At 34.1% G+C, this 15,790-nt stretch overlaps 2 protein-coding genes across 2 annotated transcripts; one reads left to right on the forward strand and one right to left on the reverse strand.

The window, feature by feature from the left end:
• Nucleotides 1–2,458: 2,458 nt before the first annotated feature.
• NKS1 (ubiquitin-associated protein (DUF1068)) lies at nucleotides 2,459–3,827 on the forward strand. The gene is made up of 3 exons (XM_078972153.1): nucleotides 2,459–2,856; nucleotides 3,244–3,267; nucleotides 3,349–3,827. Exons 1-3 carry the CDS (start codon nucleotides 2,661–2,663, stop codon nucleotides 3,648–3,650), a joined length of 522 nt encoding a protein of 173 aa, XP_078828279.1. The 5' UTR covers nucleotides 2,459–2,660; the 3' UTR covers nucleotides 3,651–3,827.
• A 432-nt stretch (nucleotides 3,828–4,259) lies between these two features.
• On the reverse strand, nucleotides 4,260–9,288 carry LOC145010717 (two-component response regulator ARR12-like). Its single transcript, XM_078969230.1, has 8 exons — nucleotides 8,760–9,288; nucleotides 8,344–8,496; nucleotides 7,513–7,881; nucleotides 7,350–7,426; nucleotides 6,323–6,746; nucleotides 5,397–5,447; nucleotides 4,686–5,296; nucleotides 4,260–4,538 (listed from the first exon to the last, which is right to left on the reverse strand). Exons 1-8 carry the CDS (start codon nucleotides 8,899–8,901, stop codon nucleotides 4,458–4,460), a joined length of 1,908 nt encoding a protein of 635 aa, XP_078825356.1. The 5' UTR covers nucleotides 8,902–9,288; the 3' UTR covers nucleotides 4,260–4,457.
• Between the last annotated feature and the right edge of the window lie 6,502 nt (nucleotides 9,289–15,790).

Here is a 15,790-nt window from a genome sequence, read left to right on the forward strand (position 1 = left end):
AATGGATGGTAAATAATAGCTACTTCACAATAATACATATATGCTATATAGATTTGAACCCAACGATATAGTAAATAACTAATAGTTAACATCTGTTTAAACCCACAAACCTTCATCATTCTCAGTGAGGGATTGTGTGATGGAATTTATTTGGCAATGAAGCCTATATTATTAGACTTAAATATCTTTCATTCAGAATTTGCATCGTTCTAAAATAAACTTGGGCCCTAAAATCTTCATCTTCACAAACAAGAAAAGTATTAAAATTCTAAAATATCACCATTCCTAATAATTGAGGAATTAAATTTCCTATTATATTAAAAATGTAGGGCGAGCTTCAACTTTCCTTTTCAACCATCGGTATTCAGTAAATCAAACCAACAAATTTTGGTGCTGCATTTTACGCCTAGCTTGAATAATAAAAATTAAAATAGATTTGTCTTCCTTGATTTCTTCGTTCTCACATTCAATATTACCACAATAATTAAATCTCACACGAAATGGACAATGGAAAACCATACAAAAAATTAGATGAATTCATCACAAAACTTTGCACTGAAAGTTTTGTCACAAAACTTGGCACCAGTAATAGAATCTCACAAGAAATGTAGTACGTAAAACTATACAAAAATTAGATAGATCTATCACAGAACTTGGTGCCAATAGTGAAAGTTGGACTAGAGGTGTTTTTAAAGGTACGATGGTTTACACAAACTCAAAGGTACAATCATGTAACGAACTCACATTTTGATTGAAAGAACAAATTGTTGAACAATACTAAGAGATATTAGAACATGACTATTGAAAGAAATTATGAGAACTCAATCCATGAAGTGATTCCACAAACAAACTTTCCACATTTGTTAAACCATAACAACACTGCCCTATACCTTTACCGATGGGTAATGGGGAGTAAGAAGTATAAAAATACAAAAAAAGCATAGAATAAAATATAAAGTAAAGAAATAAAGAAATATTGTAGTGTGTCCAAGCCGAAATGATCCCTACATATAAGATCTTTGAATTTTAAACATAAGTCCATAATGAACAAGAAAAAGCAAAGATGTGTACCTACAAATATATTGATAAACGAGATAAGTTTGTATGTAAGTAGATAGGGGAAGGGTCAATCGGTACAACATGAATCGATAAACAAGTATTGGAAGTAGACACAAAAGCAAGCAAATGACATACAATACTAACACTCGTTGAAACCAGTTTGAAACATGAGTAAGTGGATGAAACTGATAAGCAAGCAATAACAAATAAAAGGAAATTATTCCCCATAATAGGTCACTATGACTCGATCGCCCTAATTCTAGGACCAACTTCAATGGAAAACACTAAAATGGTGATGTTTACACACTAAAATGATGTTTCCAATCCAATCACATACTAAAATGGTGATTTTTAGTGGCAATGTGTTTTAGCCTTCATATTTGGTATACGAAGCTATCTAACACACTAAAATGATGATATTTAGAGGTTGGTTGGAATGAAATAGTCCCTTTTTTGCCTCTAAAATGTTGTTTTAGTGTTCCATTGGAGTTGGTGTAAACCTTCATGTCCCCAATAAGAGCTAACCCCTTCAAGTTTAATCTCTCATTGTCTTCCAACTTTATCATCAGGCTAACTCTCTTCTTCACACCTTCGATTGCGATTGTCACCACTCTCTTTATAACCACCGACATGTGTCTTCTATAAACATGTCCAAACCATCATAATATTCATTTCCTTAATTTCTCATGCCACTCCCAGCAAATTTCTAATTATCATGTTAGGAATCTGGTACACCGTTGTTCTTCCACATGGTCGCCTCATCATTCGTATTTATGCGACCTTCATCTTCCTCTCATATTCCTTTTTAATTGGCCAACATTCGGACTCATACAACAAAACTAGACACATACAACAACGTTGACCTAATCGCCACTTTATAAAATTCCCCTTTTAGTTTTAAGGGCACGTTTTTGTCACACAAAACTTTCATCGATGCCCTCCACTTTAGCCATCATATCTTTATGTCGTGTGTAACATCTTCCTCCACATCTCATTTCTTATGGATCATAGACCCTAGGTATTTGAAACTCACTTTTAGATGTAAAATATGCTCACTAATTAGCACACATATATACCTCAAGAAATTTAAAGTTATCTTAAAAATTCAAATTCACTACTATCATAGAAAAGATGTATCACGGAAATTAAGTGTCTCGCAAAAAGTTGTAAACTCAATATTTTTGAAAAAATCTTCTACGAATTGAAGTAGTTTTTATCACTTTATGAAACCCATATTCTTTAAATATGTGATTATTTTGTGATTACTATTTGAAATATATACAATCCTATACACAACCTTTTCCTGGATTTTTGTGATTAGTCCAAAAATTCAATGTGATAATTTTTTTTTTATTTTATATATAATTTTAGCATTAGGGTTGAAACTTGAAAGGGCAAAATGCCGTTATCGCGTACAAAAACTGATGAATAATAAATCCTCTAAAGAGAGCTGGTCGGGGAAGTGCAAAATCCCTTTCTTCATCATAAATACTGACACGATAGATTCCCAATAAACTCTTCAATAAAAGAGCTTTACTCCATGAGATCACATACAGCTTCCACACACACTGAGAGATAACCGAATCGCGAGTGGACGAGAGATGACAAGGAGATCTGGGTCTTGTTTCCGGTGTTGTTTGGTAATTTTGGCTGTGATTTCAGCATTGTGTGTATCTGGGCCAGCTCTTTATTGGAAGCTCAAACGGGGGTTTAATTTGAAACCCGGTTCTTCGATCCATTGTACTCCATGCATCTGTGATTGCCCTCCTCCTCTCTCCCTTCTCAAGCTCGCTCCTGGTAATCAAACCCTTTTTTTTTTTTGGTATTCGATCTGATTATTAGCTTTTTTACCCTATATGATTTGGGTTTATCCAAAATTTTGAATTTCAATAGAATTTGACGATAAAGCCCAATTTCTGCTCGCTATTATTATCCATGTCTCGCTTTTCATTGATTTCTTGTTCGTTTTCCTCATTAGTTTGGTCGTATTTGATCCGGAGTTTCTAATAAGTTTTTCATTCTTTGCGAAATTAGCGAATACCTAATTTGATTTCTATTTCTTGAATTTGAATATGAGGAGAAAGATCTAGGTTTTGGACCTTTGGTACTTCAAAATACCCATAATTCTTGATTACTTAAGATCAAATTATACTAAAACTGGTATATCTACATTTCTTTTTGCAGGCTTGGTCAATCTTTCTGTCACAGGTGAGCTCTCTCACCAACTCATTCTTTATCTTTGATTACCTTTTTTATAGTATAATCTAATGATTCTTTTCCAAAAACCAGATTGTGGGAAGGATGATCCAGATCTCAAAGAAGAAATGGAGAAACAATTTGTGGATTTACTATCAGAAGAGCTTAAACTACAGAAAGCAGTAGGGGAAGAACACATTCGCCATATGAACATTACATTTGGTGAAGCAAGAAGGGTTGCTTCCCAATATCAAAAAGAGGCTGAAAAATGCAACACTGCAACTGAAACATGCGAACAAGCAAGAGAACAAGCTGAGGCTCTCATGAGACAAGAAAAAAAGATCACTTCTTTATGGGAGAGAAGAGCTAGAGAACTTGGTTGGGAAGGAGAATAAATGTTTTACCAATATATTTATTCTTGTTTCCTATTTATGCATTTTAGTTTGTGTTGTATTACTGATTATAGGCATAGTTCTAATTAAATATTATTTTAGCTTTGTTTGAGCTTGCATCAAGAAGACCCTTTTCAAGTAGTGTATCATTTGTGTTTATTCTAGTTGGATTTGGACTCATTTCCAGTTCTTCTACTATCCCTTAAAAAAGAATATCAGGTACATAATAGTATTTTGGCACTTAGCATAAAAAGTGCCTACAAACAACCCAAATAGTGGAACTAAAACTTACATAAAATTGTCCATATCATTAGGTGAACTAAAACTCACATAGTATTAACAAAACGTTTCAATTCATATTGGAATTAAAACACTCACAATGTGGATTTAGTCTAAGATGAGCAACCTGTTAGGTGGTTGTCAAAAAGTCTTGGGCTTATAAAGAGCCCAACACCTATTGAATTTTGACAAGGAAGAAGCCCAATTCATATTGAAATTAAAACTACCACAACCCTTTGACATTATTTACAAATATACCACCATGGGGTAGTTCTATTTTCAAGCATGGTGCTACAAGCCACATAAGTATCAAGAAATTGATATGCCTTTGCATTATGAAACATTAAACTGCAAGAAAAACATGCATTGCTGAAAAATACTAAAGCAAAATTAATATAATATTCGCCATCACATCCATGATGATAAAAAAAAACCCAGAGCAACTCTAAATTACATACGAGGAAAACGATAAAAACCTAAGTTGCTGAAGTTGCAGAGACTCTTTTTAATCTTTCTCTACGAGTCAAACACCTAACTAGAATCATCATTCGGCCCAAAACCATAATCATCATATCCGAATTCTCCATCCATTATGATTGTAGACTCTTGCTCCTAAGAATCATAAAAATTGCACAAAAAGATGTTAGTTAGGGTTCCTTGAACAGAGTTTGACTCATTTTGAATGTTTTCCATGGCAAGTGAGTCGACTCATCAAAGAGGAAATAGTTTCAACAAAAAAAATAGAAGAAAAGATTGTACCCTTTTCATCATTCCAGTCATAAGATCATCCAATGAACCATAACCATCGTTTGCAACAAAACCACCTTGCAATTTTGTCTGATCAAATGGAAAATCTTCATTGGAGCGCATACTTAGCTTCTCGGTTTGGGTAAGGGTTGAACCACCACCACCACCACCACCATTTGATCTACCATGGCTCACCAGACCACCACCCAAACCACCACCAGCAGCAGCAGCTGAAGAGGCTAGTGTGCTAAAAGCATTGTGAGAGTATTGGATATAATCTTGTTTGCTACCAGTATATAGCCCGCTTTTTTGGATGTGATTTTGGTTTTGATTTGATAAAGATTGATTAGCATTCCGAATAATGTCACCAACCAAACCACCACCAGTAGGTTCAAGAGGCACAGAGGCGGTAGTGGTGATGTTGGAAGCAAATCCGCCATTAACAGTAACAGGATAACTGTAGTTTTCGATTGGCAGTTGATTTGAAGAGAAGTTTGTTGACTGATTATCAAGAAAGGGTGAACTAGTTGAAAGAAGATTAAGAGATTCCGGGCCTGTAGAAGATAGCTTTAAAATAGATTGACTTCCAAGAACTGCACTTGGATCCGTGAAGGTGCTAGAACCTGTAAACATTCAAGAATATTCAAAAAAATTTTTTTTTGTTGAAAACTGATAAACATTGAAGATACATCATGGAATTGAAATCTTGTTAAATGGGTGCACCTGTAAAGATCCTAGATTCATCAATGGAATTGAAATCAGCCAGTTTGGTACCTGTAAATATTCAAAGATACATGACTCATCAATGAATTCATAATCTATCAATGGGGATACTTGTAATGATTCATTATTCAACCATGGAGTCGGAATCCGTCAATGGGGTAACCTTAAAGATCAAAGATTCATGAATGGAATCAGAATCCATCAATGGGGTACTCCCAAAGGTTCAAGATTCATCAATGGAATTGGAATCCATCAAAAGGATACTCGTAATGATTCAAGATTCATCAATGGAATCGGAATCTATAAATAGGGTACTAGTAAAGATTCAAGATTCATCAATGGAATCGGAATCTATAAATAGGGTACTAGTAAAGATTCAAGATTCATCAATGGAATCGGAATCTATAAATAGGGTACTAGTAAAGATTCAAGATTCATCAATGGAATCGGAATCTATAAATAGGGTACTAGTAAAGATTCAAGATTCATCAATGGAATCGGAATCTATAAATAGGGTACTAGTAAAGATTCAAGATTCATCAATGGAATCGGAATCTATAGATAGGGTACTAGTAAAGATTCAAGATTCATCAATGGAATCGGAATCTATAGATAGGGTACTAGTGAAGATTCAAGATTCATCAAAGGAATCAGAATCCATCAATAGGGTACTCCAAAAGATTCAAGATTCCATAATGGAATCGGAATCCGGCAATGGAATACTTGAAAAGATTCAAGATTCATCAACGGAATCAGAATATGTCAATTGGTTGTTACTAAAGATTCATAATTTATCAATATAATCGGATTCCATCAATGAGGACTCCCAAAGATTCAAGATTCATCAATGGAATCGATATCCATCAATGATGCATTTCTAAAGATTCAAGATTCATTAATAGAATCAAAACTAATCAATTGGGTACCTGTAAAGATTCGAGATTCTTCAACCGAACCAAAATCTGCAATTTGTGTATTCGGTTTATTACTATATTGTTGATGCTCAAGGTCAAAAGATGTTGGAATCCCCTGAAAAAAATTCAAATTTTGTTGATTTGGGGGCATAGCCGATACAACTGGCTGCAACTTGTTTTGGGTATGGTTTGGTTGGACCATGGGTGGGCCCGTGAGGCTATGAAGGGTCACACCCGTTGCACTGTTGAGCCTACCAAGCATGCCAGATGGCGCATAGGCGCCACCTGGCAATCTTCCTGTAGATGACATTGTCCTAAAATCTCCAAGTCCATCAAGAGAATTCATCCTTATGTAAGAAGATGCATCTTTGCTTCCACCAAATGCAACCACCATATTAGCTTGATGACTGATCCTCTTTAGGTAAAGCCTATATTTCTGTAAACAAGAAGATCAAATTAGCATAATTGCCAAAAAAGGGATTTTTTTTTTTTTTTCATTTTCAACATATAATTGACAAAAGAAAACCTATCTTTTTCCTGTTTAGGCACAAAGAATAAAATTTCTTTCAAAGTTAATTGTAAATGCCCTTGTAAACGAAAGGGTAAAACGGTCATTTAATCTCATTAAGATGGTTCATTCGGACAAAGAAAGAACCAGTTTGAAAATAATTGTCAAAAGAAAGTCGATCTTTTTCCCATTTAGTTACCACGAATGAATCTTTTCTATCAAACTTAACTGTAAATGCCCTTGTAAACAAAAGGGTAAAACAGTCATTTACTCACATTTATATGTTTCTTTCGGTACAAAAACGAAACAGACTTTTGAGCATATAATTCCCAAAAAAACGCTATTTTTCACATTCAGTCACCAAGAATGAACTTTTTCTTTCATAGTTACTTACAAATGCCCTTGTAAACAGAAGGATAAAATGGTCGTTTACTCACACTAACATGGTTCATTCGGTCCAAAAAAGCAACATACTGTTGAATTTATAAATTCCCTTAGACACAAGGGTAAAACGGTCATTTATTCACGTACCTGGAGATGACTTGCTACATTTTCCCTAGTAATTCCATCCACATTCATCAAATCAAGAATCCTTTTAGGCACAGCTTCTGCATACATAATTTACACCAAAAAACCAACTTTTAGTCAAATTGTTATCCACACCCAATATGTAAAATTACCAAAAAGGACTCACTCTCAATCCCCAATTGATTAACAGCAGCAACAAACTTTCTATGAAGATCAATTGACCAAACAACACGAGGCTTCTTTGGAGCCGATGGATCATCACTTTCATGTCCATTTTCTTCAACATCTTCATCTTCAATTCCTCTTTTTCTATTCGACTTCACATTCTGATCTCCATTTTCAGTCCCTTGATCCGATTTATCATGATCGTTGTTTGACTTTGACTTTGACTGCGATTTTGACTCAACTTTTCGCCTAATCACATGCTGCCATATGTTTCTTAGCTCCTCAAGACGAACTGGCTTCACTAAATAATCACAAGCACCATGAGTGATCCCCTTCATTACAAGCTTTGGGTCACTGTTTCCTGATAACACTGAAACCATTTTGAAAAACTTCATTAATTTTCGAAAAACAACCTTAAATCACAAATAATAAATTACCGTTTTATGATATTTGATAAATTGTTTAGTCTCAAATCGCAAACTTGATTTCTGAATGGTCCCCACCACCAAAAAAAATTGAAATAAAAATTTCATTCTGAAAAATAAATCCTATATTGCAATTATTATTGTGAAATTGTTCATATAATTGTCAAATTGCACCCTTTTTGTCAGTGCAAAATTTTGGAATTTCTCAACTGAACAGTGAAAAAAAAATTCACGGTTTTGTAACTAAAATGTAATTTTGTAATTTTTTGGATTCGGTTTCAAAATTGGTGGTCATTTTATGCAATTGAACAAAAAGATTGTAAATTTGTTAAATATTACATTATAAAATGGTCATTTATTTTATTATTCCTTAAAATTATGGTAAAATTAAAGTGTTTTGGGCTTACTGATAACGGGTAAGTCCATTTCGAGGCCAACGAGTTCGAGAAGCTTGAAACCATCCATGTCTGGCATGTAAACATCGCTAATGATCAAATCGAATCGGTTTCTATTTTCCCTTAGCATCTTTAATGCTGTTATCGCTTGATTTGTTGTTGTAACTGTGAAAAGTAAAAATCGAAACCATTGATTATGAACACATAAAACATTCGTAAGGTCAATGGATTGAAACCCTAAAAGAAAAAGGTCAAATTCATCATATGTAGTCCATAATTGTGTCAATATCCATACTTGAAAATTGTTGACTAGAACTACAAATTAAGACAGAATTCGCTTATAACTCAAGGAGGAACGATTGTTTATGAAAAAACCCAAGTCAATTTGAAGCACAAAAAATTGAAAAAAAAAAAAAAAAAAAACTAACCTTGATATTGACATTTTCTTAGAAGCCCGTCTAATAATTTCAAGCAAGTTGGATCATCGTCAACAGCAAGAACTCTCATCCCAATGGGAAACCTGTCAATTTCATTACCCAAAACACCCCCTCTAATTTCCTCAACTGTCATCTTTTTTCCTTTTGGTGAAAAAAGTTTTAAAAATCAGTCCAGGGTGATGAAACAGTGGAAACAGGGAACAAGAATCAAGAATCAAGAATCAAGAAAGACACAAAGATTTAGAGAATTTTGGATTTTTTTGAACTTTGTTGAAGACAAACAAACAAACCCAGAAAGGAAGAGGAACGAAACGAACGAAACGAACTCAAAGATTTTAGAGAGAGAAAGCGGATCTTAGAAAGAGAAAACAAGATAGTGACTTGGAATAGAGCTCTCAACGCAAATGGACAATCATGGGAACTTTGCCAGAACAAATAGAATGGCTTTCAATATAAATAATACAAGGAATCAAATTACTTTACTATTTCACTCATCAAAACCCCCTACTTTCTCTCAAGAGTTTTTGTCTTCAGATTTTTATTTAAAGAAATAAAAAAATCTAAACCTTAAATCCATAATGTTTAGAATGATAAAAAAAAAAAAAAAAAAAAAAAAAAGATAAGGATACCTCGATTCCAATTACAGTGTTTCTTGTCGATTTCTCGTTCTAGCTCTCATGTGAAAAATGAAGCTATGCACTATAGACTAAATATAGGCTTAAAAGTTCCAAATTATGAATTAATCTTAGTCGTTGATTCTTGTGTGGGCCCCATATAGTAATGTAATCATATGTTACTCACAATAATGGTAATAAACATATTTTTGGGAAGAATTTTAAGGTTGATACCAATGATGTCTTCTTCTTACGGAATTGACACGAAATGCCCCTACAATTGGTTGGAAAGAGCAATTTAAAAGGGGTATGTTTGGGGTAATATGGTAATTTCGAGGTAGGAAATAATCTAAACATGATCACGTCATAATGGTTTTTATTGTGTTTTAAATGTCAATGATATGAAAATTTTCTTTTAAAGGGGAGCAACGAAAACTATTTATTGATTTTGCTTAATTAGATGGTTGAGAATCTCAAAGTATTAATGATGATTTATTTGAAATCATAAAATTTAGTATATTATGTTTGTAAATAGAGAAACTCGTAAATAAAAGGAAAATATATCTATAAACTCACTAAAAACCTTATTTATATATGAATTTATTTAGGAACCTAAACAATCATGGGAATTTTACATTTAATTATCCCTTTTTATCTTTTGAAGCCACAAAATAACTCATTGCATTCAAAGTTATTAATTGATTATATTTGACATTAAGAGATATGATTCACTTTAATTTACTTCTAAAATTATTTGTTATTTCACTAACAACATTTACAATGAAAGAGTTGAATGAGGTGACAAATCTATATTTTATTCAATGGATGAAACTCCACTATTGTGAGATGCCATATTGGCATTCAATGGATTTGGAGTTCAATGGTCATTGAACTCTTTAATGAGAAAAATGAAAGTTTTTAATTCTTAAATATTTACTATAAATTATATTTTGTAATATTCTATTAAACTTTATAGAGTTCAATGCATAGTAGGAAAAAAAATGATAAAATTGTATGGATTATAAAAAGATGATATAGCAATCCATTGAATTCTATCGAGTTCAATGTATTGTGGATGCCTTAAGGACTCAAACTCTTAACGTCATGAAAAAAATGCCATTAGGTGATACTGACTGCTTCATAGTAAATAAAAACATGTTATGAAAAAAATGCCATTAGGTGATACTGACTGCTTCATAGTAAATAAAAACATGTTATGTTTCGTTACTTTTGTTAGATTGAGAACAAATTCTGTTTCGTAATACTATATAAATATTTAATATTTTGTGTTCTTATTATAGTAGTAAAAAATAAAGAATTCATAAATAGTGGCATCGCCACGATTCAACGATTTGTGATTGTTTATGGCCTAAAAATGGGATATTTTTATTTTGGGATAATGACTTAGGAGTGTAATAACGTTTTCTATTTATCCATTTTAGGTTCCTAACGTATTTTTTGTGCGTATTACATTATTAAGGTTATTATAACCGTTTACAAATAGTCATTTTAACAGGAAGAAACCGGTAAAATGGATTATTTCTAAACGGTTATAACAAACTTAATGGTGTAATACACAAAAAAAATACATTAAGGACCTAATATGGACAAACGAGAAACGTTATTACCCTTCTAAGTCATTATCCCCGTATGAAACTATAAACCCCTAAAGCAAATTTTTACTTTTTAAATAAGAAACTTGTAGGTCTTTGGGGTTGGTAGTTTGGATGTTTTTAACTTCGGCATTCTTTATAAATAGAAGTGGCGGTTTCTTAATGACAATAGACCTCTTTGGGTTAAAATTGTCAATTTTTGTCATGGGGAAGGTGGTGGCTTTTCAGACGATTCGAGAATAGAAATTGGAGATGGTGTGATATGTGCATATTTAGTGTGTATTAAGTGTAGTTTATTATTCATATATTAGCTAAATTGTTGCATATTATGGACAAAAGGTACTTAAAAGTGTTAAATTATGTTTTTCAGTCCAAAGATGAAGCTCGGAAGCGAAAGGAAGTAAGAGAAGCGGTTAGGAGCTCAAGAGTGGAAAGAAGAAAGAAAACACCCATAAAAGGCTTCTACTCGTCGAGTTGCCCCTTGACTCGACGAGTCCGGTCGCAGATTCAGAAAGATAAGCATTCGGAAGTCAAGATAGTTATCAGATTACGACTATTGTGAGAGGGACTCGACGAGTCACCATATGACTCGACGAGTCGGAACGCATATATAAAGATAACTCTACAATTCGAGAAGGGAGAATTCTGGGAAGTTTTAGAAGTGCTTAGCTGCGAATAAGGAGCCAGAAGAACCCTAGAAGTCGACCAAAGAAGCTAGAATCCAATCCCGGGAGTAATTAAGGCGTAATTTCACCATTCTATTTAATTCTTTTGTTTTGTCAACATGATTAAGCAACTTGAACTTATTTGTTTGCTGTTATTTACCCTAGTTATGAACTAATTTCTTTATACTTCTGTTTGGGAATACAAAGTTGACAATATGGTTTGATTGATTGGTAGGATTAATTCCAAGTTGGTGATTAATTGTTATTTTAGCTTGCTAAAGAACCTTGTGTATGAATGATAATTAATTTTCTGTTAATAGGAAGATAATTGATTAGCATGAACATCTATTGATTATCAACCTCATATGATATGTGACCACTATACCATATGTCTAGAATTAATGAACATGAAACTAGGATTAATAAGGAAATTAAGTTAAATCATGTGCAAGCTTGTAAGATGATCATCGAACAAGAGGTTAATTAAGAATAACGAATTAATTAGCTATTGCAAGTCTAACTTAACCCGAATAATTAATCTAGTAAATATAATTAAATTAAGCAATTGGCCACTGTTTGAATTAGTTTATTTGCTAAGGATTAGGGTAGTGAACACAAACTTAATCACTTGAATTGGTAACCAACGAAAGAATTAATCCATTGCACTATTACCTTAAAATCAACCATAAAGTTAACCGAGTTGAACTAAACAGAAGTTTCTTTCCCATTATTGAATCTAGTTAATTTGTTCTTTTCTAGTCTTGCATTAGTTTTAGTTAGTAAGTTTCTAGTCTTGTAAAACTATAGAAAAAACCCCTATTTGCTTAATCAACTTAGATAGAATTAGTTTTTAATTTAATTTGCCGTTCCCTGTGTTCGATACCCTACTTATTTAGCTATACCATAATTGATAGGTTCACTGCCTTTTGTGTGTTATTTGATAATTAAAGTAGGATTAAAACTAAGTGAATTTTACACACATCAAGTTTTTGGCGCCGTTGCCGGGGAACGGTTCTAAAATTAGCATTAAAATTCTAATTCAATCGATCATTTGTGTAAGATTTATCTTATACAAAGTTAATTTCTGTTTCATTTTTGTTTAAGTTTTTTTTTTTAGTCAAAAAAAAAAAAAATTATCGCTGATTTTAACTTGAACTCGCCGAGTGCATTCGCCCCGACTCGGCGAGTCTGACGCTGAATCAGATTTAATTTTTGTTCTTTTTTACGCGTTTTGTTTTGTTTTTGTTTGCAGTTGGTTAATGACCCGAGGATCTGCTACGCCTCTAGTTCCCCCTCTTGAAGATCCGGAAACCACATTAAGAAGAAACAAGGGCAAAACCGTTGGAGAAACCGCTTCTTCAAAGAACTCACCACTCAAAAACATCAAATCCGTTTTTAGCAAGAAAAGGAGCAGCAAAGCAGGAGAATCCAGTGCATCGTTGACAACCGAAGATCCGATCCCAAAAGACACCGACTACGAGACCGAAGAAGAAAGCGAGCACACATCCGAGTTTGAAGAAGACTTAGCCACCGCTATGGCTAATATTGACGAAATCCCCATGGGGGAGTGGAAGAAAAGGATGCGTGATGACACCGGCCCGGGACTTGTGCAACCCGCGATCCCCGCTACCGTTACGTTTGAACTAAAGGGCCATATTCTCGCTCAACTCAAGGAGATACCTTTTCACGGGAGAGATCATGAAGATGCCTATAAGCACTTAGATGAAGTAAATGATGTGGCGGATTACTTCAATATACCTAATGTGCCCCGCGAGATCCAGCTACTACGCATGCTTCCTGTCACATTTAAAGGAGCTGCAAAGGATTGATTAAAGTCACTCCCTCCCGGATCGGTTACCACATGGGCCATCGGCCACGTAAAGGATTACACCCTGCGTACCAGAGGATAGGATCCTCGTCCCATCGGCCACAGGCTCTCCCATCGGACCTCCCATCCGAAGTGTGTCATGCATGATATCCGGTACGCCCAGCGTAACCCAGAGGTACGCCCCGCGTACGCGAGGGTTTTAGCCCCTATAGAAGGGATGTGAGGGTTCCGGGTTTCTTTTCTCATTTTCTCTCCCTCTCTCACGTTTTTACCTCATTTTGCGTGCAAGAAGTATCCCGAAGTCCCAGTTTTCATATCCAAGTCCCGAAGGAAGTTTTACGCTCTCGATATTCCCAAGAATCCCGAGAAATCCGCTTTCTCCTATCGAAGTTTTGCTAGATTATTGCCTTATCTTCTTCAACCTGCCTCTTCAACCAAGTGAGTTCATACCCCCGTTTCTACGCTTTTAAATGTTTTATAAATGTTTTTGAACATATTATAGGGAAGAATACAAGTAAACACCCGGTTAATCCCGAGTGAAAATATGAAAACTTTTGCTATACATTGTATGTGATTATCTTGTCTATAAAATGGAATTGTTAAACATGCAAAACACATTTTTCTTGGTGTTATCCTTATGGGATGAAACAAAACTATACTATTACGAACCTCATTTATACAAATGCATCATATCAAGGGTAACCACTCTTGCTAAACCATTTTATTCATTCAAGAAAACACGAATTATGCCTCTGTTAACATTGTGAAAAAGGATAACCATTGCATACAAAATCATCACTTTCAATACGTGACTTAATTGAGAATCCATGAGACGATTCGCCTTCACTCTACCTTTTGTTAAAGGTACCAACAAAAGTCCTCTTTATAATCATAATCTACCGTTTGGAGAACTTGATAAGTGTGTATAGATCTATACGGGACTAATGATCCCACATCCTGACTGTTAGCTATAGTCCTTTGGGTGACAAATGTCATAACATTTCGACGCCTGAAGAACATCGCCACAGACAAAATTATGATATTATGGTTATAAAAACTCACCGGATAAACAATTATTATGGTATTATGATTTCGTGGGAAAGTAACTATTAATGTTATTTTTCATTTTCGAACTCTATCTTCTTATAGCTTTATTATATAAAACTATACCTCAATCTCTTTTAAGCATGTCACAGTTGCTTACATTTTTACGGTCTTGGATATTTAAGACTACTATTCACATTTGGAAAATAAGGGATTTCCCTGGTTCAACTATTTACAATTCATACAACGATTTGTCATACTCATTTCATACGTCTATAGGAAAATAAGGGATTTTCTGGAAAACATAAACGAACTTTCGAATGACATACATTTTCTCAAAACACTACTTATGAACTCACCAACTTAATTGTTGACACTTTTTCTTGAAATAACTTATATTCTCAGAAAACCGCTAAGCAAGGTTAGCAACTACTTTTGGAGATTTACGCTCTGGTGTTAATAACCTCTTTTGAAGCATGGTTTTGTAATTAACTTTTGAACATGTAACAGATTGCAATCATGTAAAATTTTTGAAATTAATCATCCAAAGCTCATAAACCCTAGATCTAGCATATATAATCGAAATTAACATAATAAAATAGATCTAGATGATTACCTCTTGAACAATGGCTTTGATTCTTATTGTCTTGGAGCTTAGAGTCACAAGTGTCACTCCACTAATGGCTTACAAACACCACAAGCAAGAGGATGATATTAGAAAGAGGGGAGGAGCACCAAAACCATCCAAGATCTCTACAAGAAAGCTTTGCTACGTTTTTGGGAGCCCTAGGGTCTATTTATACTTGTGTGGGCTGCTAGGGTTTCAGGAGAAACCCTAATTCTCTGCTTAGGCCTTAAGCAACCCATGGAACCTTTCTAGAAGGCCCTTGGACGAAAATCATATGGTCTTCCCATTGATTTCGTCCAATCCCCTTCCCTCTAGGAATCTATAGCCCACAATGCAATTATCTTATAATTACAATATTAGTCCCCCCATATTTAATTAATCTCTTTTAGACACATAATTAATTTCTTAATTAATTCTTGTCTAATATTAATTAAACAATATGATGTATCCTTTAATATATTTTTCCTATAATATATTAATAAACCATAATTAACCTCTTTCATCATAAATCATCCTATCTAGTTGCTTTGGTGAAGGTAACCTAAAAGGACCATGCACAACTGGGTCAAATGCTTACTAAATATAGTTACAGGCTTAGACACTAATCCAACAGCCACTGCCTTGGTGCTC

The sequence above is a fragment of the Lactuca saligna genome, chromosome 8 (assembly GCF_052625555.1).
Source record: "Lactuca saligna cultivar CGN05327 chromosome 8, ASM5262555v1, whole genome shotgun sequence".
Classification (NCBI taxonomy): domain Eukaryota; kingdom Viridiplantae; phylum Streptophyta; class Magnoliopsida; order Asterales; family Asteraceae; genus Lactuca; species Lactuca saligna.

Bases quoted from the DNA above. Each gene is read 5' to 3' on its own strand.
- NKS1 (XM_078972153.1), top strand. From the start codon at position 2,661: ATGACAAGGAGATCTGGGTCTTGTTTCCGGTGTTGTTTGGTAATTTTG. The intron at 2,857-3,243 runs GTAATCAAACCC...TTCTTTTTGCAG, and splicing joins CCTTCTCAAGCTCGCTCCTG to GCTTGGTCAATCTTTCTGTC. The intron at 3,268-3,348 runs GTGAGCTCTCTC...TCCAAAAACCAG, and splicing joins GGTCAATCTTTCTGTCACAG to ATTGTGGGAAGGATGATCCA.
- LOC145010717 (XM_078969230.1), bottom strand. From the start codon at position 8,901: ATGACAGTTGAGGAAATTAGAGGGGGTGTTTTGGGTAATGAAATTGAC. The intron at 8,497-8,759 runs GTTAGTTTTTTT...TACTTTTCACAG, and splicing joins AAGAAAATGTCAATATCAAG to TTACAACAACAAATCAAGCG. The intron at 7,882-8,343 runs GTAAGCCCAAAA...AAATGGTTTCAG, and splicing joins AATGGACTTACCCGTTATCA to TGTTATCAGGAAACAGTGAC.